We start from the raw sequence: 25358 nt of genomic DNA on the forward strand, positions 1-25358 counted from the left end.
TTAATCATTTTAGTGAAAGTAGGACACGTTACAGTGATTCTCATTTGAACAAGGACAAACATTGAATAAGAGATGGCAGATAAATCATTTAGGTGAGGCCTTGTCTTTCCTCCCAGCAAGAATAATAGAAATATGGAGTCCTCTGCTAAATGCTTGATTGAAGGGGATCCGGGTTTGGTATTCAGCTACAGAAGGGAGCCATGACAAAATGGCTATGGGCATGAAAAGCAGCAATCCCATCACGTAGTCAATACACTGTGGCCATCTCCTTAACTGGCTTCCAGATTAACCCCTCCAACAAAGGCCTACATGCTTGCCCAATCTTCGAGGACAAGGACATGGAAAGTTTTAGTTAGTACATTATTGTATGACAACCATAGATTATTAGAGATATGACAAGATGACATTGATCCCATAATTTAGGAAAGCTTGAAACTTACAAGAAGAAAGGCCCACCGGGTAGGCAAGAAGGCAGGGGCAGCATCCCATAAATCTGATGTAGTGAGGCCACATACTATGATTAAGCCGATCATGATTGCCAAGGAGGCACAAAAAACGAATGCTTTGAACATCCTGTATACCAGCCGACATGCGATACTCAGTATTTGTCTACCCACTGATACAATCTGCAGCAACACAGAAATCACAAGAAGCAAACAAACAGATCAATCTGTCTTGGTAACAAAACAGAAAGAGGGGAAAAGAAAATCTTACTTATCTGTTATTTCCTACCAGAAGAACATATTTGCATGGAAAAACTCAAGCACAACGTTTACATATATGCTTGCACCCCTTTCCAGCTACAAACTAACTATAGTTTCATTGCATACCTTTGACAATAAAAGCATGCTACCAAAACACCCCAAGAGAGTCCATAAACCTGCAATATTATAGGTTATAAGCTTATGGTAGCAACATCAGAGAGAGGATGGTCTTGCAACCTAACTGATCTTCAATAGCGCAAGAAAAAACAAATTTGTATCAGTGAAAATAGCATATTATACCAGCCAACTCCTACTGTGATGAGCTATATTAAGGTGGTAGACAACCCCATATTGATAGACAAGGAAGCGAAGTGCAAGAACAATCTCAAGCACTCTTCCTAGTATGTTTGTGTATTTAAGGTGCTCTTGTTCTCCATCCCACCATGATTCCCAGCTTTTTTCAGGCCGAATACCAATACCTCCACGAATTCTTATCCACCGCTTCCAGTCTGTCCGATCATCCACTGTCTTTTGCCAGTCGAAACTGCAAGGGTTAAAGACAAAGGGAGCAAGTAACCACGATCCAACCCGGAACCAGATTGAGCATGTGAATAACAAATAAATATTTGAGCTGCGATATGATTCCCCATAAACTTGGTACAAGATCAATAGTATGCTGAGTTCTAACCCTTTCACAAAGTGACTCCGTGAGTACAGTCCATAGTAATCAGCAAACTTGGCATGAAAAACAACAAATCCACGTCCAGCAGCTCGATATTTAGAAATGCAAGACCGTTGTCCCAAACTAATGTGCCTTCGTTCCAAGCTGAAATGTAAAGAACACAGAGGCTAGCTGCAGCTGCATGATGATAAAGTCACCCAGAGCAGTGCGGAACCCTTTCTCCAGGCTAATCTCCATAAGCATAGGCAGGACCAATAGCGTGCCCATTTGAAAGACCGACTGAGGAATTAAAGCTGCTTCTAGAGACTTGTTCCGACTTATAATTGAATTGTTTAGAATGTGTCTTTCCAATCCACTCACAACCAGATACAAACGTCCATAGAGGAAGAAATATACGGTAAGCTTGGTAACCTGAAACAATGTAATGCTGATATCAGGGAAATTCATGTTTATTCCATTGCAAAGAGTTGTAGGGCAAAGATCTGATCACCTAAAGTTTATCTATTCACCATATTCAAGTACATAAAACCTTATAAAGAAAGAAAATCAGTTTGGTTTCCTCACCATGCTATTAAAATAGAAACCAACAGTTGTGAAGTAGAATGACAGCATTCTATAGAAGTCAAATCGACATCCAAGGCGATACACATCACAACTAAGTGTTTGCTCTCCATTTCCACTTGCAACTTTTGCCTCAAAACATGATATTTGATTCATGCCCACATCATGTCCTTTTCCAACTTGGATATAATCATGATGCGTTACATATCCCCCTCGAAGAGTTGAATTGAACCCTGGAAAAAAACTTGTTTAGTTAACCGCAATATTAAACTTATAGAGTTCTGTTTGATTAGTTACCTGAGAGTACCTGCAAATATGTCCTCACTTAAATTGATAGTTTTTGAAGCTTTGCTTATGCCACCCCTTGTTATGTGCAAGATTCTGTCAAATATGTCAGGATGGCCGTAATGGAATCGTACCCTGCAATGAGAAGATCATCATAGAAACAATGATCGTTATGATAGAAACAAATACAATCATACCAGAGAAGCTTGACTTGGCTCCATTCTTTTGCCTGTAGTTGGAGTGTTGAAAGATTTCATAGATTTTATTCATTTATCACTATTATTTGGTAGGTTACTAAGTAGCACAAGCAACCATTTAACCTCCAGTTCAATGTGCATATCAGCAACAACCCTGTTCAATATTTCCTAAGTTACCAGTTACTCAAGATGAAAATTTGAGGGTACCTTAAAGGACTTGCTAATAAGCCTTGGCCGATGGTTACAAAGCTAGTCTTTTGATTGGACATAAACCAAGCAAGTGATGAAACACTGTAAAAGAAAATTAAAAAGCGTAAACATACATTAGTATTTAGCCAATCTGCAGAATGGCTGCATTTTGACTTGCTTGTGCATATCTGTTAAACTTATCGAGATCAATTAAATTTATAATGACAACTGGTCAGACTAAACTTTAGACCAAATATTGTAGGTTTCCATTGCCAGCTACAGTAGTGTTTGAACTCTTCCAAAACATTTCTCATTTTAAGGGCTTTTCAAAATAGTTATCCTAAAAAACAAAAGTATTATAAGATACTCTAGAACCTTGATGACTATATCTTGAGATGGAGGTAGAAAAGCTACCTGACTCATGTCTGTAGTCTGCAAGGCTTCTCCGTGGGTAAAGATAATGGCATGGTTTTGGTTTTCAGGTTTTCCTTCACCAACTTTTGTTGGAGGACCTGGAAGTTTGATGCGGTATATTTCCTGGAAGTACAATGGATATTCAGTGTGCAAGGATGTTTTAAACAATTACTTATGTTAGAAAACTGACATAAGCTTGTAGGACAAAACATCAGTAAGCATGTGATAATTCTGACTTTCGATCAAATGTGTGGCCCAGACACATACCTAATCCAACAGAGGGACAAGAGCATTTTTGTTTCACTATCATGTTTTTGATGTTCTAAAGCAGGCACAATGTCATAGTAAAATTCATAGCATCGTTTATTGGATTGTCATCACTATTCATAACATCATGTTTTTTATTATTTTCCATCCATACAAGAACCAAGAGAAAGCATGAAAAGCCAGTGGATTGTAGGAAATAATCCAAATAAAACAAATAGTAATCATGAATGTGTGTTGGGGCAGCAGGTTAAAGGATGACACGCGACGCAGCAATGCATGACACGTAAACATCTATCTCTTAACAACGAGGATATTGCTAGATTGCTGGATTGAATGCAGAAAATGTCACAGGCCAAGCGGCCGGTATCCAAGAAGCTAGTTCTATAATATTTTTATGATTGAAGAAAGAGGATTCGAACCCTATTCTTTGAGCAGAAAATCATGCACCAACTTAAGAGTTAACTGTTTGGATGCTATTTTCATTTTAATATATTATAATTTACTAAAGATATTGCCCTGTGGAACCAAGATTCCCCACCCCGACAACTGCTCCCTACTTTTTGCCAGTGTTGCCTCGTATAACCCAAACCTGTGCTGGTACAAAATCTTGAAGCAGAAATCATCTTTAAACTCTCTTTATCACCATCACCATCACCATCACCATCATCAGCAGCAGCAGCTTTTTAAGGTAGTTGGGATTTCAAAGATGGGTTCAGCAACTGGGGGGAGAAGATGGTCATTGTCTGAAACCACTGAGCTTAACATCCAGAAAGGTAACATCACTCTGGGGTTTGTTGATGCCTCCCCTAATGCTAATGTCACGTTTTTTTGTAAGAGCTCTGATATTCCTCTATTTCAGTGCATGATACTGACTATAATTATGCTCCTTTATACTTGAGGGTGCACAAGTTTATATGTATCTGTAATATTAGATTGGAGGCATGTATGCAACTATGAGGGAATTGCTTTCTTTTGCACAATGAGGGTCAACAACTATGATCAATCCAGCAAATGAGAGAATGCTTGGTGGTGGTGGCGCAGATGGAGGTATATATATTCTTGTGATGAACTTTTAGTATGGGTATCTAACCTTAAACCGATTGATAATAATTGGAGAGGCCGATGTTATACAAGAATTCAAGATCTTGCTGAGTTTCTTCTTCTTAATTTCTCTTTAACCTTCTTAGTGTCATACAAGAAATGAACCTGTCATGACCAATGTTTCTGATGCATGGATATGTACTAGCCATACATAAGGCTGCTGGACCAGAACTCCTGGAAGCATGCTATAAAGTCCCTGAAGTTCAACCTGAAGTACGCTGTCCAACAGGAGAAGCAAGGATTACCCCGTAAGTTTCTTCCTAACTAATATTAGAGTTTAGAATCAATAGTCTACTGCTGCTGTCATCCTAACCTTGCAAAGTGTTGCAGAGGTTTCAAACTGCCTGCATCTCATGTGATTCACACTGTTGGACCAATCTATGATTCTGACAAAGACCCCAAAGCTTCCTTGACAAGTGCATACAAGTATGCATTGATATGATGATTCTTGCCACCATTTTTATTGGTTTGCTTTGTTTATCATTCTAAAACAAGATCTCCTTTTCTTCCCAAATTGGTTTCAGGAACTGCTTGAGTGTGGCTAAAGAGAACAATGTTAAATACATTGCTTTTACTGCAGTATCCTGTGGTGTATATGGGTAAGTAATGCTAAGGAACCACCCATGTGCTTTCTGCTTGTTCCCCAACCCCCTCTCTTCTTCTCCCCCCTTGTCCTAGAAAGTAGTTGAAACTTTTGCATATACATGATCAAGAACAAAAAGCTTAGTCTATTGTGACTTCCATTGCAAAGCTCTTGTTGGAAATAGACGAGTATTCTAAGGTAACTTTGGCCGAATTGCATCTGTTTTTGCCTTTTGTGATGATATGTTTATTAAAGAATGCTGTTCAATTGGAGATGTGGATAACTTGCATAACTTTCTGGCCCCTCGAAGGTGCATGAACTCATAGATAAGTTTATTGGAGAGTCATTCCCTTCTGCAAAATTCTATATCCATCTAGTTAATGAAATCTTGATGTGACTATGGATTCTGAATTAGCTAGGTTCAATTGTTTGTAGAAAAAGTAACACCAGTTGATCTTTTACTTTTTCCTTTCTGAAAACTTTGCAGATATCCTTTTGAGGAAGCTGCTACGGTTGCTATATCTACTGTCAAAGAATTTGCAGATGACATTAAAGAGGTAATGTACTTTTGTTTTTGTTCGGATTGACAATCTTGAAGTTCATGGTATTTCTCTACTGTTGATTGATTCCTCCATTTCACTTGTTTAAATCCCAATTTTTATACCATTTTATCATTATGCTTTTGCTTAAATATAGTATCAGTATGATTAGTTCAAAGAACATGCAGTCTCCAATACCAATTACGGCTTCCTATATTGTTTTCTCAAACATGTAACAAATGAAACTTATGAAAGCATTACTTTTGATGATGATTGGAGCTTTGAAGGCTTTTGCATGATCTATAATCCTATATTATTCTTCTGACTGGTTTAGCATCTGAGTTTAAACTTCAAAGAGCATCATTAACATAACCCCAACTAACCATCTTCCCGTCTAACTGTCCAAGATGATAATGTTGTTTGGTGCAAATACCAGGCCAACTCTTGTTTGACTCTTGGCTCAAATACCATCATCTGCTCATGGCCTTCTTGTCATCACCAAGGGTAACAAATGGCCACCCTCTATGGCAATTCATGCCAGATTCTTCCTCCTCGTTTCACTAGATCCATCCTTATCAGACCTGTTCCCTGATTTCAAGGGATGAGAAGAACTTGATATGCCTATCAGTATTTTGTTAGAAGATGGTTGGCACTCACCTTAGTTGCTGTTTGCAGGTGCACTTTGTTCTCTTCTCAGATCAAATCTACAATGTTTGGTTGAACAAGGCAAAGGAATTGCTCCAAGCTTAGTTCATGACAGCAGCTAGAATTACGTTGCTCTACCTTGTTGCTTGAGGCTGCAAAACTTTAGATGTGTATCTCAATTGACTTGGAGGCCTGTATGCAATTATGAGAGATTGCTTTAATTTTTGGTTTGTGAGGTTCCAGAACTTTAGATGAATTTGAGGCATCTATGCTTATCTGTAGACAAAATGCATGTTCGTGCTAGTGTGGTATTAATGGTCTAGATATGTTGTCTTAAGTTTGAGCAAATATTTGTTTGCCATTGTATTCAGAAGTATTTCATTGGATTGTGGAGTTGTTGCCCTCAATTCCCTGGCTGTTGCTGCTGCCTTCTCTCTCCTGTTTGTGGATGGGAAAGCAGTGAACATAACAATATAATGGTAAAACTGCCCCGATAACATTGAGTTTCTTTGATTTTCCTCATCATTTTGACCAAATTCAGGAGTTTCTTTTGTCAATAATATGCATAATGCTTACACATTAGCTGAATAATATAGTATAAGAGGTTTTAGCAGCATTTCTTTGGGGAATAGACATAAAGCTACAGAGGAGAGTTGAGGCAAACCACACAGCCAATCTCAACAAGTTTTTCACAAGTCATAAGAGATTTCTGGATTTCCGAATCATTATGACAACAATGGTGCATCCGAAATCAGCTAAGGAAAGAAAAAGATATATAAACCAAGCAACCAGAGCTATATATCCTTTCAGTTTATTTAGTAAAAATAGATCCCCACAAACAATGGATGTGCTATGCTCTTCTGAGGGAATACATCAAGTTGTGTCAAGACCTCAACTTTAATAATATACATAGGCTCAACTCCCCTAACCCTATGTAGTGGCTCCACACAGACCACAAAGGTTCTTCAAGAATCAACAAGAAGAAATGAGTCTTGCTGAATCTTGGTATAGCAGACCTATAGAAATCCCTGAACCTTCTTTTTCTTTCCACTCTGATGTGGAAGAAGCTTTTAGCAGAACTGTACACAGTTGCAGCTCAACTGATGGCGAAAACATGTACATAACATAACAGACTACAAAAATCTGCTTTCATTTAAAGTGAAGCAAAAAATCGAAGACTTTGTTTTGGCCGGTGAAACTCCAAGAGTACAGCATGCAGTCATAACCTCTTTGTAAAATGTGAAACTTAGACATCTTTTTCCTTGAATAAACTCCGGGGGATTCTGTTAGTCACACTCTCATCTACTATCTTATAGTGCTGGGAAAATTTTCGGTGGATCATTCCACAGCATTTATCCACACGTTCTTCATATTTGTTATAGAAGACAGGTATGGTAATCGATAAGATGGTTCCTGCCATCAACAAATGCCAAATACATTATAAGTAAATGAGTACACCATTGAAGATTCCTACACAATGAGCGAAAGTTCATTGACAAAATGCCTCCCATTCTGAATTAATTTGCAAAAGCAGGCATAGATATGCAAAATATCCCATGACGTCAAGCCAGCTAGAAAGTTTGTAACAGGAGCTTGATATCAGATTTTATTAATTTTAAAAAACACAAATACATGATCATTTACCAGAAACAATGCAAACTAGGTTGTGATTAAAACAACCAGGGTAAATTTAGTTACATTTAATGTTATGTCAGTTGAACCAAAAAAAAAAAGAGAATACTAATTATATCCACAAATCAAAAAGGAAGATGAATATGCATTCAGTTGACAGATGAACTGCTTACCAATATAGGCAAGTGTGAAGAAAGAGCAATAGCTACCAATGGCAGATAAGAGCCATAGACAAATCACAACCTGCCAAGTGAACTAAAAGTTAGAAAACTTTATTAAGCACCAGCCTTCCCCACCTCAATAAACAAAAAATAAGGACAGAAAAGCAGGTAGAGTGGAACATGTTTAGTGAGATTGCAAAAGCGGGGTAGAACCCAGGACCCTATACAAACAGCATAGAAATCGATTATGGCATTTAGCAAATAGAAACCTGATGCAAACTAATGATTAACCATCTGGGCAAAAAACAGGATAGGTTAAAATGAACAGAAGAGTGTTTGCTGGAAGAGCAAGAGCTGTTTGTGAAGAAGAACCATCTGTTTGAAAGCAATCATGGTTTAATTATGAAGTTCATAGTTAAATTGGCAAATTCTGCTAATCAATCTTGTTTGGGAGATGACATTAGAGTGAAATAGAGTATATGGATGATTAATTGATCTACTCCCAATTTGTGAGATTTTGGCCCTCAGTGGGTGGGTGGGTGGGGGGTTGCCACTAATCCGCTTTCCTATACCACACTGAAACACACTTCATACTAATGACTCCCTTCAATGATATTAATAATAATAATAAATCATATATTAACTAGATGATAATTCCACCAACAATACCACAATGCTGCACACATGGAATTCTATTTCAACGTTGATTCTTTTTCCCTTTGTAGTGTATGTGTATAATGCAGCACAGAATACTCAGATAAAATACAACTGGTTTAAACTGACCTTGAAAAAGAGTCGAAAATCTTTGCCAATTGTTATATCATGAGCCATAAGAAGCACATTATTGATTTTAACACGAAATGATGCTGCAGCGTTATTAACCATTTCCTCTGACAACTCAAGTTCTGGTAATGTTTGTAGTTGTCTGCTTAAACAATACACAGGCATCATTGTCAAAAATGGCTTCAACACTAAAAAAGGAATGAACACATATGGAGGAAATATTAGTCATACCTATTTCTTAAAGCAGCATAGTTGGCACGGACAAACAACAATACAATTAATATCAGCAAGACATCTGAACAAATGGATAAGAATGGTAATCCAGACCGTTCAAATATGAGCCAAGCAACAGTAGCAACAACAATGACACCAAAAGAATCCCGCCACCGCTTCCACAAGAGTATATCAGCCACTAGGAACACAAGAAGCAAAATTTGTAAATTTATCACATAAAACAAATCCACTAGTATTATAAGGTGAAAACTAATGGAGTCAGTGTGAAAAAATAATCTTACAGCAATTATATCATACTATACAACAGAATTAACCCAACATCATACTAATTATAATAAAAAACGTTGATGGAGGAATGTTAAAAGCCACAAACTTTTGCCTATAAGACCAAAATAAATAAAGATCGAAGATAAATGCTGAATGAGCACAGATCAAAAGGAAAGTTGGCTTCCAAGGATATTATCCCACCAGGGAAAACTCAGCAAAGGATTCACCTTCAGTTTCTATTATGTGTCACATCCACAATTTAGAGCACAAAATTAAACAAGATAATCAGCATCATTTCCTCTCCACCAAGAAACCCATCACCCTCCATCAAGGGAAAAGAAAAAGGGTACACTCCATGGAGTTACCCTTGTAAAAATAAATAGAGAACCAACCTCTTGCAAAACGATATCACCACACCAATATGGTGGGAAAAGAAGGTTTGCGTAAGAGTAGCATAGCATAGACAAGACCAAAACAAAATAAAAGAACATCTGCATCTCTCTAAAAGAAGAAAACTCAAAACAGTGAGCCTCAAATTGTAAGAGTAGCATATCATTTGGCCTATGCACAAATGTGTAACTGCTATAGCATAACTGCGTACAGAGAGATGATCACCCCATTTTTCCTAAACCAAATTTAATCCTATTTATCACTTCTTGTTCCTAAAATTCACTTCCCATTATAATCTCATTTTGCCTAACATTTCATTACAATTCCAAAGGGCACTATTTAAACAAAACATCAAAGTACCCCAAGAATCACCTATCCATTGAAGAAATTCGGTTGATTTCATTGAAAGGCAAGAACAAACAAGAGAGATAAACAAAATGGAAAAGAAAATAAAAGATGGGTATTTTCTGTTTCAATTTCTTTTACCTTCACCACCACCCAGAAACTGGTGAAGTGAACCCTGACGACCAAACAAACGGTAACCACCGGAGGATGTTGTTGAAGAAGTGGAAGATATTGTCTGATTTCTTGACTCTTCCCCATCAGTGTTACTCGAATTCTCCATTACTTGCAATCCAGAAATGAAAAAACAAAAAAAAAACCCACAAATTTCAAATCTTGCAGAATTTTTTCTCTCTTTGAAGCCAAATTTCAGGGTCCCAGATCTATGGCAGAGTCGACGAACAAAAAAACATACAGACCCTTCTTTTCAATTTATTTTGGGAAGAAAGAAAGTTCCTTTCTTCGTTCTGTTCTGTCTGACTTGGATAAAATACATATATATAGGAGACGACAAGACTGACGTCTATCTAATATTTGTCAAAAGAATTTTTTTTAATGACGTAATATTAAAAAATTCCTAAATTATTCACAAAATTTTAAATAATTTATTAATTTTTAATACATTTAATCCAGATCTAACTGGATTATGAACCATTCAAAAAATGTATGTTTTGATATCACTTGTTACGAGTTAAAATTTAAATAAACTTATAAATCACAATCTATATTTTCAATTTAAAAAATATATTTGATAAACGATTCAAAATTCATATTTATATATCAAAATTCATTCCATCTCGTATTAATATGATATCCGAGATAACAGTTTAATCAATTTTTTTATATTTTTATTTTGATTAAATAATTAATAAAATTATTATTTATAATTTTATGTAACGTGACATTCAAACATATCATAATCACATGATATTTTCACTTGCACGACTATAACATGTAAATATAACATGATAAATAATATTTTAATTAATAATAATTAATTAATTATTAATTATAAATTTTAATGTATTTTTTATGCTCCTTGGGTCATGACATTATTTTTTTTATATGTTTGATATGAAACAGAAATCAATTGACAATGGGGTATCAGGTTTGGATTAAACCAGATTATCCTGGCATTCTATTCTCTAGCCTTCTGGGTGGTACAACTCTTTCCCTGAACCTTCACTTTCTCATTTATGTATTCCAGGTTTCCATTGTTCTATCCTGAAAGCCGTATCTTGCTGTCTATTCTCTTGCTAGGCATCTCAAGAACTATGTTTCTTGTTGGCCTTGAGTTTGCATTAGCTGGAATGGCCCTGGATTCTTATAATGGCATTCATGGGATTCATAATGAAAGCCTTAGCAATGGCATCTTGGGCCCTGGAAATACCATACTAGCAACCAATGCTGCATTGGCATGCATCCTGGGCATGTCTATCATCATCTGCAACTAATTTTCCGAAAAGAAAAACTTGCCTAAGGTTTCTCTCTTCTGATATTGTCATAGAAAAATGATGGTGAATCCAGGCCTCCACCTGAAATGGGAAGTGCAGCAGCAAAAGCTGATGTTGTCCTGAAATCGCCTCTTAGACAGCGAAACAACAATGATTTGCCTGCATTAAGGCTTTGCAAACTCTATATCGAGTAAGCGCGCTGAAGATCAACTGATGGAATCAGCAGATTAGATGCAGGGGAGGAGGCATTGAATGTTAAAGACTCTTGACTTGCAACCTGGTTTCATATTGCACAATTAAGTGATAAAGATAAAATTTGTCAATTCTGTTACTTGCAGAGAAGTACAGTTATTCTACCAATGCATATCCTATAAGCTGGCAACAATGTTGGTTCTCCCAGCCTGCCAAAGAAAAAGGACCAAAATAGATAAAAGCAAGTAAAAAAGGAACATGAAGATCTTTTGCTAGTTTAGCTTATTAGGGGATCATCTCATGTTAAAAGAGCTCTAGTTTTGAATTACTAGAAAACTAATATCAACTAAGAAGATCGGCTTCCAGTTCATTTTTCTGGTCCTCCGCGGCTTGAGTCAGTTCCTTGGCTCTCTTAGCTTGGTGCTTCCAATCAGTGAAAACTAGAGTGCAAATCATCAAACACATACATGAGGCTTGTGCTGCAGCAAGCCCATACCACAACCCAAGGAAACCAATCTCTAATTTAAATGCGGCAAAAGCAGCAACAGGCAAACCAACAAGGTAAAATGAACAAAAATTTATGCAAGCACCCACCTTAGGTCTAGCAGAACCTACCAGGACTCCACATGCCGCTGTCTGAGGACAGTTTCCAAGCTCACAAAAGCCCAATATAGGTAAGACAACTGATGTCAATGCAAGAACCTGAGGCTCACTTGTGTATACCTTTCCCCACACATCCTTTACTGCAATTGTGAAAGCAAAAGCTACTAGTCCCCATACCATAGCTATAATAAGTCCTATAATGGTTGTCTGCCGTGCCTGTGCGGGCGCTTCAGCCCCTAAGTCTTGCCCAACACGCATTGATAAACTTAAGCTTAGAGAATTTGGAAAAACATAAAGAACTCCCGTTGTTTGTATGAGAATTCCCATTGCAGCCACACTTGCCTCTGGATTATTAATTAACCCACATAGTAGCACCATTATCTCATACCACCACCATTCTAAACACACAGATAATACACTTGGAACCATGAGCGTCAGCAGTGGGTGCCAAAGTCGATAGGATTTGGTTACGGCTTGACCATCCCAAGGTTTTATTGCTGTTTCTGAAATGAAGAGATATGCTAGCAAAGCTAAACTTAAGTTTAATGTGTTGCAAGCAGAGGCCAGAGCAACTCCTCTAATCCCCAAATCCAAATATATTGCAAGGAAGTAGCTGATTGGAAGGTGGAGGATCATTGCACAAGTTGCAGACAGAAGGAGGGGTTTGATTAGATTTTGTGCCCTTATGAAAATTCTCAAAGGATGGAGGAGAGCTTGGGCAAGCAATTCAGGAATGGAGTATGTGATAAATACCTTTGCCACTGATGTAATGGTCTCATCCTGACCAAATGACAGAAGGATAGGCTCCATGTTCAGCCATAATAAGGTGATTGGAATGGCTGCAAGTAATAGGAGGCAGAGGGTCTGTTTAAAAGTTTGGCTAAGAACTGTCCATTTTTTGGCTCCATAAGCTTGGCAACATATAGGTTCCATCCCCATAGCCAGACCCTTGATTACAGAGTAGCCTGTGATGTTTGCAAATCCCATTGACAGTGAGCCTCCAGCCAACTCAATGTTCCCCAGATATCCCAAAAATAACATGGACATTATGGACTTGGAGTGCAAAATCAGGCCAGAAAGTAATAATGGAAATGCAATTTTCCCCAGTGATATCAGCTCGTCTGCAACCTGAGAAACGTACATTAGATATTAGGCAATGCAAAATCATATAACATTAGCAAGTAACCAACGCTGGAAAAATATAATGGATTGCTGAATAAAGCTGAAAATTCAATTTACCATGAATCTATCAAGTAAAAACCCCAGCTTGTTGCGCAAGATGAGTGCACTTTTCTGTGTCTTTTGAGATCTAAGAAAACTTTTCTTCAAGGCTCTTGCTTAAAAATTAAGATATTCTCTTAGAGACTAACTCTGGCCCTGAGAGATAATTAAATCTCTGTACACAGGTACTTGTTCTCTCTCTTGGAGCCAGCCATAACTTGCAAGTAGTTTTACAATGAATATCTGGACAAATTTGCTTCCGACTACTACGTTAGAAAGGCAGTTTCCTCTCCGCAGCGAAAGTACAACCTCAAAACTTACATCTAATCCTCATAAATGAAACACCATTCCCCTCTTTGCAAGTTTAGGAAGTGTTTTAAGAAAATACAGAAGCATGCGCTGTTAATTCAATAGGAGTATCTAGATTAAGGAGAGGTATTGAAGGATTAGACGATGCACAACCTTCATTTGTTAAATGACTAACAATACCGAAGCACGTGCTGTGAATTTAATGGCATATATAGATTATGGAGAGGCATTGAAGGATGAGAAGAAGCACCACCTTTATTTGTTAAGTGAGTAACAAATATGCAGTCACAGCTATTACTTACCATTCTCTTGAATTTCTTTCCTAAGTTAGTATATTTTCTTCTTTAATGCTTTTAACGTATTTACCCGTATTACTACCATCTGTCAGTTAAAGTTAATACACTATCCTATAATGGAAAATCATCTGCCAAGCAGTCAAAGAATCTTAACCAGTTTTCGTTGTAGCTTCAAAAGCTGAAATAGACAATAAGAAAATTCAGGCACAATATCATTATCATAAATGGTTGGTAAAAGGAAAAGTATGAAGTCGAAAGTGATGAAGCTAATCTAATTCATGCTTGTTGTGATGAAGCTGGGTTAGGGGAGCAATAACTCTCTTCTTTGCTTGAGAATTCACAATTCCAACAAAGATTATAATCACTTTTTTTTCCTTTTTTTGTCAGCACGAGCAGTATATTTCTCCCTGAAGTATAGCTCACTTGAGAGCTGATAAGTTTAAGCCGTCCATATCTTGTATCTGTTTGGTGTTAATTGCCTTGCAGTGTTTCTTTGGCTATGTTAGAAAAAGTAATAAGAGAATCTAAATTGTGTATTGATAAATCTTAACTCATATGATTATCTAACATGCTAGTCTCAGGTCCCTTAAATGATATACATAACAGTTAGAGTCCATTCACTAACTAGAAAACAACTACTACATGTAGTACATTGGTGTATGAAATCCCCATATAATCTCAAGATGGAAAGAGAGTAGCTAGGAAGTTATGGAAAGTTAAATAGCATCTGTGGAAAGTTTCAGGTTTTTAGAAGGGAAATGAACAAGACAGTCGATCCACATTTTGGTGCAAAAATAAGGAGAGCAAGAATGTCACCTTAGTTTTCTGGAACCTTCCCAGAAATTTATTAAGGAACCCCCTTCCTCCGGCTCTACCACTATTGTAATAATCATTTTTATTTCCTCCATTGGAAATATCACTTGGCGAAGCTGCTCCGCATTCGCTTGGGGAGCACATGATTAGGAGCTCTGCAATCAAATGAGATAACAATTCTCTGGCTCATCAAGACTTGAATTTTGAAGGAAAGCATGTCATGTGTTTATGGTGAAACATGCACGTTAGACGTAGATTCAATTGAGGATAGACCTTAATATTTTCGTATAACTTTTGTCATATTCAATATTGCACATAGTTTTAGTCAGGTTTTTAGTACGTTAGACCTTGTAAGTATTAGCAGAAAATGATGAATTTCAGCATTGAGCATGAAAACAGAACAACAACATAAAGAACAAAATATCCACTGCCCCAGACAATTTGTCCCCTTGGATAGTACAAAACACGATGCTCTATAAAAACAAAGAAGATAGCATACTTAAGAATAGCAGTTAGACTTGAAGCCTGGCTTATTTTGATGCAAAATAAGCCAAAAATTGCTTAGGACAGTCTATGGATTTGAGCTAAGCATTTAGCCGGCATATGATTGGGTACCAAATTGATATATTCCTTTGATCCCCTCTTCATCTAGAGGTTCAGTCTTTCGGCATTCAGAATATTTACAAATAGTAAGTACAAACTGTCACAACGAGAAACCACCCTAGTGCATATATACTAGTATTATCTACTGTCCCATTCAGAAAAACTGTCAATATCTTTACCATACTTTAATCTTCATACAAATGTTCTAAGAGTAGGCTAACTAAGACCTCGTCTAAACCCCATCCTCCTATCACCTTAATATGCATTAACATACGTGTACACATGCGCATGCACATAATCCTTCTGCATGCTCACCATGTGAGTGAATATAACAGAAAAATGATAAGCTTTTGATTTCATTAGTTTGGTTTTCAACTGACATTTTCTTTTACCACTACTGCTACCATGTTTGATGCTTCACTTAGAGGTCCTAGCAAAGTTATTCGAAAGGAGAGATGCTACGAAAGGCCATTCTGTTGCGGTGCAACTGATTATTATCATGCTTGCTGTGTAGTGTAAAGCCAAGATCCTAGTGATTTGAGGAGGCTTAGAGTACTTGGAGGAGCTCTACAAGTAGCATTTGGGCAGTCATTGTTACAGTGGGAGGTCTTAAATCTTTGCTCAGGCGTTCTGAGAAACATCATATATGATCAACTGCTTGAAAAAGAATTCACAAGATCAATATATATATATAGTATTTAGAATTTGGGATAACGTACAGGTCAAATAAATGAGCCGTTTTTCATTAAGACTAAGCCCAACAGGAGCAGTAACTCTTCTTCTGGGTCCTCTATGGTTGTATGCTTTTCATTTCATGCTTGTATGTACTATTTGTACCTACGCCAAATATTGAATATGTATACGATAATTTAAAGTAAACCTTATAGTATCGGGTAAGCAAATAATTAATTTGGTTAAAAAAATTTTATAACCGAATTAATCGAATATGCCATGAAAATTAACCGAATCGAATAAAATAAAATTTTAACCAATTAATCAATTGATAATAGAATTAATCAAAATTTTTTGAAGCATGGGCTTTGATACTTTTCTTAGTTTCATTTTTTTATTTTTATGTTAATCAAATAGTAAATAAAATTAAATTATAAAAATTTAACAAAACTCTAAGTTTAATAACATTAAAATAAAATGTTTTAACACACAAAAATGAATGAGAATATACTTAAGCTTACCTTAAAAAAATTTTAAATCAAAACTTATTGAATTAATTGAGTTAATCGATCTCACTTTTGAATTAATCAAATCGTTTTAATTGAATTTAATCAATTAATTTGATTATATTTAATTTTAATAAAAAAATAACTCATCTTGATTAGTTGATTTGATAGGATGTTTAAGATAATTAATTAATCAAAAGAAAGTTTGGTGAAGCTTACTACGTGTCCTGTCCTATCCATTTGCCAGCCCTGTGGCCTGTGGTCGCACCCTGATTTCCGATTCCATTTCCTGCTTTCCCTTTCCCAACAAATCAAAGCCCAAACCCAATCCACTACCTCACCCGCTTGCCACTCTAGCCTCTCCCATCCCCTCCCTTATATAAGCCTCCCACCGTCTGACCTTCCTTCAGCTCCCCCTTTCACTCAGAAAAATCCAGTCTTTTTTTAAGCAAAATGGCTCTCCGTTCTTTAGCCACCAGGAAAACCCTAACCCTAGGGCTGAACTCGACGAGGCTGACTCAGTCTCGTGCATTGCAGACGTTCTCGCTCCCCGATCTTCCGTACGACTATGGCGCACTTGAGCCGGCCATCAGTGGAGAGATCATGCAGCTCCATCACCAGAAGCATCATCAAACTTACATCACTAACTATAACAAGGCTTTGGAGCAGCTCCATGAGGCTATCCAGAAAGGTGATTCTTCCACCGTCGTTAAGTTGCAGAGCGCCATCAAGTTCAACGGCGGAGGTATAAGTTTTCTTTTCTTTTCTTTTCTTTTTATTGTTATTTTGGTTGAAAGATCAGCTACGTAATTCAATTGCTGTATAAAGATCGAAATTTTGGGACTGAATCGGATTAGAAGGGAAAGTGCGTTTCTGGTTGTGAAAAATGTTAAAAATGTAATTTTTAGTTAGCAATTAGCACAGAAGCAAGTGGTAGAAGTGCTATTTTACTCTTCTACTTCTGTTTGGCAAAGTTCTGATGCAGAAGTTCACTTGGGTGGAAAGTCAGCCCAATTGAAAGTCTGTTTTCATTCATTTCAGCTGCAATTGTTCTGGCAAGTAAATTTAGATGAATGAGTGCAATTTGGAGAAGAACACTATCCATTGGATAGTAGCATAGCTCAACTTTTCTTGGTGAATAATTCCTAGTAACTAGAGTCCAGGACAGTTAGCTGTAGCCTCTATCATTGTTCTCTTTCTTTTTTTTAATCCTTTGTTTGCTATTACGTTAAATTCACTTCATGTGAATGAGTGGTAACTGATGCAGGTCATATCAACCATTCAATTTTTTGGAAGAATCTTGCCCCTATTCATGTAAGTTTATATTTCTTAATCTTTTTTTTTTCTTCTTCCAGTCTTTTGTTCCTTGTCTCTCTTACCTTATGCCATTTACATGACAGGAAGGAGGAGGTGAGCCCCCAAAAGGTTCTTTGGGTTGGGCTATTGACACAAGTTTTGGCTCATTGGAATCATTGATTCAGAAGATGAATGCCGAGGGTGCTGCTTTACAGGGCTCTGGTTGGGTGGTAAGCAACTTGTTTTTTCTAAGGCATCACTTTTTGTTTTATTTTCTCATGTACCTGTTCATAAATGGTTTGCATCTTTCATTGCTTATTTTTGCTCCTCTTGTTTGCTTCCTTTTTATCTTGACAGTGGCTTGGAGTGGACAAGGAATTGAAGAAACTTGTGATTGAAACAACTGCAAATCAGGTATGTTTAAACTATTGGGGCTTCTTGGTTTGTTCACTTGAATGTGCATTTGCTTATTTCTATTGCCCTGCTTATTTTATAGGCCTATGATTTGAGGTTTTTTTTTCTTTTAAATAAAGGTCACTTGCACTCGGTTTCTATAAGATTGAATTCTTGTTAAGTTTATACTCTCTCTTGAGAGTTCCTGCAATTGTAAAGAATTAGAAGTCCAAAGTTTTTGGCAGGTGTAATATAATTTTGAAATATTTGCTGCAGGATCCACTAGTGACTAAAGGGCCAGCTTTAGTTCCTTTGCTTGGCATAGATGTTTGGGAGCATGCATATTATTTACAGGTAAATTTTGGCACTTTAAGTTGTGCATAAAAGAGATCTAATGTGAATTAAGATCAGTGATGATTAGCTCAATCTTTGTTTAATGGTGACTAAGACAATGCCAAAGTATCCTTGTTACATTAAGGATCCTCTACTTTGATTTTCAGAACTTTCATTGTTATTTTAATTTCCTTTGAGAAAAAATGGATAATAGTCTTGTCAGAAAGAATCATCTTCTTTGATTAGTCACATCAAGAAATTGAAAATTTTGCTCTGGTGGATCCTATTGAATGAGTGAATAGAGGGGGTGGCAAAAAGATCCTATGTTCACTTTATTGAGTTGCATATATAACCTTATGAGACTGCATAATATACCTACTATTAATGGCTGACAAGATTTTAACTAGACTTAGTTTCCTAATAAGAGAAAGCCACCTCATTTTTTGTGCATCTTGTGTGGTTAGGGATGTAATTGAGCCAAGTCAAGTCGGTCCAGTGTCAGGCTTGAGCTTGGCTTGATTAAAAACCTCAAGGCTCGAGCTCAATCAAGCTTAACCTTTTTGTGCTCAAGCTTGGCTCAAAAAATAATTGAGCTACACAAGCTCAACTCAATTAAGCTCAATTATAATTATTTTATATAAAAAGCACTAAACTCGACTTGAGTTTGACAAAAAACTCAAATAAAAGTTTAAAATATGTATATAAATGTTATATTTTATTTATATATGTATATAATATTAAAAAATTTAAAAGCTTGATAAGGCTTGTGAGCCTCTCTATTATACAAAGTTTGAACTTAGCTCGATTCATTACTTGAGTAGCTCGATCTTGAGCTCAGTTAGATAATGAATGAGTTGAATTTGAGTATTCTCTGAGTCGAGCTTGAATGGTTTATGAGTAGTTGGACTCGTTTAAACCCCCAGTCATGGTTAATGCAGTGTAGTTTCTTATATTTACCACCATCGTATAATTGGTTGCCCCAACCCCCTTTTCTCCCTTAAACCTCTCTATGTTTCTCATTCATATATCTTGCTTTGTACGTATGTTACTACATCAGGGTGTGCATGAGGAAGAGATTAAAAAAATTGAGAATGTAGCTTATTTCTAGGTCTGCTTAAAGCAGTATTCTTTACAAATCATTTTGTCTCTCTTTGATTTCCTGATATACTGTTATGCGCCCCTTGACGATCTATCTTTTCATGTTGCAGTACAAGAATGTTAGACCAGATTATCTGAAGAATATATGGAAAGTCATCGACTGGAAATATGCCAGTGAAGTGTATGAGAAAGAATGTCCTTGAGCTAGGAGCCCTTAATGTACAGAGTTAAGAGGTACCTTATTTGCTGCCTTTTGGTTGGCAAATGGAATAACATGATGTATTCAAGGGCCCTTTTTTTTTCTTGTGTATCTCCTGTATGAAAGTCAATAATGTTGAGCGTTATGCTTAAGTCTATTGTAGCTACTTTGTGAATTATACATGACCCCTGTTTTCGGGTTTTTGCTCAACCACTTGAGTCAAATACCATTTCCGGAATCTTTTCGATCTGGTCTGTGTTTAGGGTTATGATAGTGCATTGAATGGTTATATCTTTGTTTGCCTGGTTTGTGCTCTGCGGAAGTGTTTTTTTGAGTTGGTTTTTGGTAATAATTTTGGAGATTTTGTATGGGGAGTGTTTTTTGGTAAAAGGGGAGGGGAGGAGGAAATGAAAGACGATGAATGAGTTGATTACTTTTGTTTACAAAAAGAAAGAAGAGTAACTCAGCCCGGCAAAGAACAAATGTTTGGAACTTGCATGAAAAGAGGAAAGAAGATAGGAATACTGGAGTTGGTCAAGGATAAGACTACGTAGTGGTGTTTGATCGTCATAAAAACCTAGGAGTTGAATTTTATTACTTAAACAGGACAGCCTTAAGCATAATGACCTCAATTCCTTGTTCAACAAGTACGCTCTCTGTCTTGTATGGTTGTACCCCTAGTTGCAAAAAGACTTTGTAATCTTGGACGGACCCATTTGTTCTACACAAGTTCAAAACCCTTCATAGATACAAGGAAGAATCTCAATTCTCAAGTATAATGGAGTTCCTAAGCACAGCAAGTATCATGATACCTAATCCGTTCATTCATTTAAGATCAAGGATTAAGATTTAAGGTTTGATATCGGTTTAAGATTTAAGATTGGATATTGATTTAGGGTTTAAGATTTAAGATTTGATATCCTGAACATCCCAAATGCCATGAAAAACAAAGGGTGTGGAAATAGAAAGCTACTAGAGTTAGATCAAAGTGAAGAAGAGCAAAAGAAAATAAGAGAAGGAATAAAAAACTATTAAAGGCATCTTTACCTAACGTAATCTATTTTTAAGCAACAAAAAGCTTCTCAAAATGCTAGAAAACCAGGATGAAGATAGATAACAGACATTGATGCTAAGATCAAAAAGTTCAGCAAAATCTGATCAAACCTGGATAAAATTGATATATAAATATTGAATTCAACTGAAAGAATAGAAAAAATAAAGGTATAAAATGATGTGATCAATAGAGAAAGGCTAATCAACATACCATAACCTTGGGTCATTGGACATTTCAGACAGGCGTTTCTTGCTCAACAGCGGCCTCTTTCTTCCCTGAAAGGCTGAGTTTCACGGCAAAAGTTATCAACAGAAGAAATTATTGACTAAGACAACAGCTGCTGTAGTTCATTATACCTGTTGCAGTCTTGTAGAATTATCCCATAACTCTAATTCCTCATGAATTGTGAGTGAAAAGAAGACTGTTTGTCGAACTGGAAGAAGCTATTCTGAGAAACGGAAAGATGGTAAAAATGTGATGCCACAATGAAAAAAATAAACATATGAATCCTCCTCGATCATGGGAGAAAGGGAACAAAAGAGATTATCTGAAAAAAAAATGAAAAATACCTGAAGAAAAGATAATTTGCCAAGCAACTCAGAGCCATCAGCCACGAACTCATTTCTCACCCAGTTCTCCCACTCTTCCATCGCATTACCTTCCGACCTCGCCTCCATCGGCAATCGACGCTTTCAACAGCCCCTCCACTGCCCTAATTTTTCAATTCAAATTCAATGTAAAAAAAAAAAGGTTTGATTTATTTCTTAATTCTTAATTCAATTGCTTCAAACAATTAGAAGACGAAACTCTACCAAGTCAAGTTACACTGAGAGAAGTAGAAAAAGGCGGCGACCGCAATGCACGGCACAGGAACGACTCCGCAGTTATGGGAATCATCCACTGGATCGGTGGATTTAAAGGAGTAAACTGGGTCGAGTAACTCCAAGTAGGCTACCTCGGGGGAGTCAGAGAGGAGAAGGACCGGACGGTGGAGAAATGAGGGTGCAGCGTAAGAGGCGGAGCTCGCGGCCCCGCCTGAATTTTCAGTTTCGTCTTCCCTCATAGTGGAGAAGACGAAGATGGCACCCGCCCTAATTTAAATTCAACCTCTTTATATTTAAATTTAAAACGCTTAAGACCCGTACCCGTTTTGGACTCCGGAAACCCGACCCGAGCAAATATTGTTACTTAACAAAGTTTTTTTTTTTAAAAGAAAATTTTAAAATAATATTAGCATACAAAAAAGAAGGAAAAATTAAAAAAATGGAGAAACTGAAAAGAAAGAAGGTTATAGATACCAAATAAATTTCACAATAAGAGATAAAATAACAAATAGAGCCTTCATATTTTCAAAAATTGCAAGAGCATCCCAGGATCCGGAGGGGGAGTGGCCACATTTGGCAGCCATATGTACTTCAATAAGGATAGCCATATGGCGCATAGCGAGCTCTTGGAATTAATTTTTAGAGCCGTTTTGGGATTTTTTTATATATATATTAATCTGTTGCACGTTCGGAATGATAAAAAAAATTTTCAATTGAGTTGATATTGTTTTGTGAAATAGATATAAAATAATAATTATATTATCATATCTAATTATTGGTGTATATTGACATGTATAAAATATGTAAATATTGTTATTTTAGTCACCATTACTTGTATTTTTTATTATTAATTATTATATAATATTATTTCTTAAATATATTTTTAATGTTATATATTTTATTTTTATTTTTATTATAATCTTTTATTTTTTGTTTTCATTTCTTAATATAACTTTTTGTATTATATATTTTATTTTAATATTTTTTCGTTTAAAAGATAATTAAAATTTTATTGACAGTCACCTTGACTACTGGAAAAAATAAAAAGATATCGTCGAAATCTATATCAAAAAATAAATTATAATATTATAAAATATTTTTAACAAAATAACAAAGTTGAACGGTAAAATTGTTTTTAACAACATTATACAATGCAATGCAATTTGATTGTGTTGGTTTTAGACTACAATCATACTACATTCATTGGTTACAATGTGATTCATTATAATCTTACATTGCAGTGATTTATTACAAAACAAACACTGTAATATAATTTAATTGGGCACATTACAGGGAATATGTTCTCACTTCCTTCCTACCAAACGCTACTTAATGGCATACATATACCTTAGCAAGAATATATATATATATATATATATAAGTCCATCATTTCTTTCTTTTTCTTTTTCCTCAATCTTGCCATGTTTGCAAATGGATACTAAAGTTATGCCAATGGATATATTTAAGTTCTCTTATATTGTTATTTTATTAGTTAATATTTTTTATTTTAGGAAGTGAAAAATAGAGAGTACATTTAAATATAAGAAAACTTATTTTTTAAAATTTAAGATTTTGAAAAATTAAAATTGAACTTTTATGAATAACAATTGCATATTTTAATTTGATAGATAGAATTATATTATATAATTTGATTGAGTAATTGACATGTATATATTTTTTCTTAAGTAAATAGTTGGATTCAAATATTTTTAACTTTTAATGTAAAAAAAAGATAATTACATTTCAATTGTTATCTTAATATTTATTAAATATGATTTGATATTTAATAATAACTATTGGAAAACAAAAAAAAAAGGTAATAACCATATGGAAAGGAGAAAGCCCATGGGCATTCCTTTAAATATAAGAGATATCGGCCTTGTCTTGCTAGGTAAGCTTTTCATGGGCACCATGAATGAAATATGAGATATAAAAATTGACATGTATGAAATATGAGATATCAATCTAGGCATTTAGTTTTTCAGGTGGGGTGGGAACAGAGTTGGTTGCTTAAAGCAATGTGGCATGTGATTAAGGCTTTTTCTATAACTTTGCCAAGTGTCAAGCAAAGAAGCTCTTTAGAGCTTCCTTTAGATATAACAAAAATTTTAAATATAAAACTCATACAAAAATAAACAAAAAGGGAAACACATAATGACAAAAAGAAACATGAACAATACTTTAAATTAAAGCACAGGTCTTAAAAACAACTCAAAACTCAAAACTTGTTTAAATCTAAGAATTCATAAAAACTCAATTGAAAAAAATAAAAGCAAGAGGGTGCAAAAAACGAAAAGGAAATCGAAATGAGTAATTAATAATCAATTATCTGTATAGAGAAATGACAAAAGCGAAAATGAACAACGGTAAAATTAAAGCAGCAAAAAAAAGAATGACAAACATGAGAAAAGACCTTATGGAAAGGTAATAACCATATGGAAATGAGGAAGCCCATAGGCGTTTCTTTAAATATAAGAGATATCAACCTTGTCTTGCTAGGTAGGCTTTTCATGGGCACCAAGTGTATGAAATATGAGATATCGATCCAGGCATTTGGTTTTTCAGGTGGGGTGGGAACAAAGTTGGTGGCTCAAAGCAATGTGGCCTGTGACTAGAACTGTCAATATGGGTTGTGTAACGACCTCCCCCCGGTCGCTACTGGCGTCCGAGACCTCCGAAAAGACTCATCAAGTCCCGAACAAGTCTTGCTCGAAATGTCCATTAGTTCACTACATATAATCACCATCCCATATGAATACTTAAAACAATACTTTCATATCATAACTTGAACCATAAACATAATAATTAATTCAAGCTTTAAATCATTTAATCACAATTTTATACATTGAAATCCACAATCTCCAATTATTTACTGATATCAATATCAATACCTATTTACAACTTATTGAACAAAGAGCTACGACTCGACCTCTAACAGCGGAGCGACTCCGGATAAAATGCTACGAGATGCCTTTACCTATCTGCGGTGGATCATACGTACGATGATTACACGCTAGGCAAATCTCTGTATGCAAAAGGGGAAATAAGAGGGGTGTGAGTCTCATAGACTTAGTGATTATCATCGACCCCGTGAGCAGGCAAGGAGAGGAAACAAACATAAAGGTGGAATATTTATAAACCTGAGTAAGCATAAAAAATACATTCCATAAAGCCAAGAGATTTGTTTTTATACCTTACAATTCTTAAAAATAATAATTTCCAAGTAAACATGTATGAAAACAGTTGTATTTAAAATACTAGAAAATCTTTCAACCTCAATATCCAATCAATAGTAAATCCAATGACAAGTATAAGATAAAATGTCTCAAATATAAAAATGAGAAATAACCAATCACCGATGAATATGTAAATTTCACTTGCCATTAAATAAATAAAATTTTTCAAGTATTAATGCCATGCATAGTAAAATAAAATCCACAAAGAAACATCATCCTCGGGTAAGTTTAATATAGCCCTTAGGCTTACTCTCTCAGACATCATCACCTACTCGTGGGA

The 25358-nt window shown here is 35.8% G+C and overlaps 4 protein-coding genes and 1 pseudogene across 11 annotated transcripts; 2 read left to right on the top strand and 3 right to left on the bottom strand.

The window, feature by feature from the left end:
• Positions 85 to 3150, bottom strand: LOC18587481 (annotated as a pseudogene).
• LOC18587482 (macro domain-containing protein VPA0103) lies at positions 3983 to 6574 on the top strand. The gene is made up of 7 exons (XM_018129543.1): positions 3983 to 4099; positions 4281 to 4346; positions 4546 to 4648; positions 4731 to 4826; positions 4925 to 4999; positions 5471 to 5540; positions 6198 to 6574. Exons 1-7 carry the CDS (start codon positions 4006 to 4008, stop codon positions 6270 to 6272), a joined length of 579 nt encoding a protein of 192 aa, XP_017985032.1. The 5' UTR covers positions 3983 to 4005; the 3' UTR covers positions 6273 to 6574.
• On the bottom strand, positions 6836 to 10444 carry LOC18587485 (reticulon-like protein B16). Its single transcript, XM_007011275.2, has 5 exons — positions 10121 to 10444; positions 8975 to 9155; positions 8744 to 8885; positions 7973 to 8042; positions 6836 to 7580 (listed from the first exon to the last, which is right to left on the bottom strand). Exons 1-5 carry the CDS (start codon positions 10257 to 10259, stop codon positions 7414 to 7416), a joined length of 699 nt encoding a protein of 232 aa, XP_007011337.2. The 5' UTR covers positions 10260 to 10444; the 3' UTR covers positions 6836 to 7413.
• On the bottom strand, positions 11696 to 22167 carry LOC18587488 (protein DETOXIFICATION 53). Of its 8 annotated transcripts, none has more exons than XM_018129409.1 (7): positions 21831 to 22167; positions 21588 to 21730; positions 21375 to 21466; positions 21229 to 21301; positions 14868 to 15019; positions 12238 to 13353; positions 12008 to 12062 (listed from the first exon to the last, which is right to left on the bottom strand). In XM_018129409.1, exons 4-7 carry the CDS (start codon positions 21242 to 21244, stop codon positions 12018 to 12020), a joined length of 1329 nt encoding a protein of 442 aa, XP_017984898.1. In that variant the 5' UTR covers positions 21245 to 21301; positions 21375 to 21466; positions 21588 to 21730; positions 21831 to 22167; the 3' UTR covers positions 12008 to 12017. The 8 variants fall into 8 exon arrangements, with proteins under 8 accessions (XP_007011342.2, XP_017984894.1, XP_017984895.1 ...); XM_018129411.1 differs by having other exon boundaries at positions 12008 to 12101; XM_007011280.2 differs by having other exon boundaries at positions 11696 to 13353; positions 21588 to 21725.
• On the top strand, positions 16899 to 20267 carry LOC18587487 (superoxide dismutase [Mn], mitochondrial). Its single transcript, XM_007011278.2, has 6 exons — positions 16899 to 17390; positions 17913 to 17959; positions 18046 to 18171; positions 18299 to 18355; positions 18611 to 18688; positions 19876 to 20267. The coding sequence occupies exons 1-6, from the start codon at positions 17099 to 17101 to the stop codon at positions 19966 to 19968; spliced, it is 693 nt and encodes a 230-aa protein (XP_007011340.1). The 5' UTR covers positions 16899 to 17098; the 3' UTR covers positions 19969 to 20267.

The sequence above is a fragment of the Theobroma cacao genome, chromosome 10 (assembly GCF_000208745.1).
Source record: "Theobroma cacao cultivar B97-61/B2 chromosome 10, Criollo_cocoa_genome_V2, whole genome shotgun sequence".
In the NCBI taxonomy this organism is placed as follows: domain Eukaryota; kingdom Viridiplantae; phylum Streptophyta; class Magnoliopsida; order Malvales; family Malvaceae; genus Theobroma; species Theobroma cacao.

Coding starts and splice junctions, on each gene's coding strand:
- LOC18587487 (XM_007011278.2), top strand. CDS start 17,099: ATGGCTCTCCGTTCTTTAGCCACCAGGAAAACCCTAACCCTAGGGCTG. Junction 18,172..18,298: donor TACAGGGCTCTGGTTGGGTG/GTAAGCAACTTG, acceptor TTATCTTGACAG/TGGCTTGGAGTGGACAAGGA. Junction 18,356..18,610: donor TTGAAACAACTGCAAATCAG/GTATGTTTAAAC, acceptor TATTTGCTGCAG/GATCCACTAGTGACTAAAGG.
- LOC18587485 (XM_007011275.2), bottom strand. CDS start 10,259: ATGGAGAATTCGAGTAACACTGATGGGGAAGAGTCAAGAAATCAGACA. Junction 8,886..8,974: donor TATGCTGCTTTAAGAAATAG/GTATGACTAATA, acceptor TTGTTTAAGCAG/ACAACTACAAACATTACCAG. Junction 7,581..7,972: donor CTTCACACTTGCCTATATTG/GTAAGCAGTTCA, acceptor TGTTGATGGCAG/GAACCATCTTATCGATTACC.
- LOC18587482 (XM_018129543.1), top strand. CDS start 4,006: ATGGGTTCAGCAACTGGGGGGAGAAGATGGTCATTGTCTGAAACCACT. Junction 4,100..4,280: donor CACTCTGGGGTTTGTTGATG/CCTCCCCTAATG, acceptor CTTTTGCACAAT/GAGGGTCAACAACTATGATC. Junction 5,000..5,470: donor GTATCCTGTGGTGTATATGG/GTAAGTAATGCT, acceptor AAAACTTTGCAG/ATATCCTTTTGAGGAAGCTG.
- LOC18587488 (XM_007011280.2), bottom strand. Junction 13,354..14,867: donor GAAGGTTCCAGAAAACTAAG/GTGACATTCTTG, acceptor TACGTTTCTCAG/GTTGCAGACGAGCTGATATC.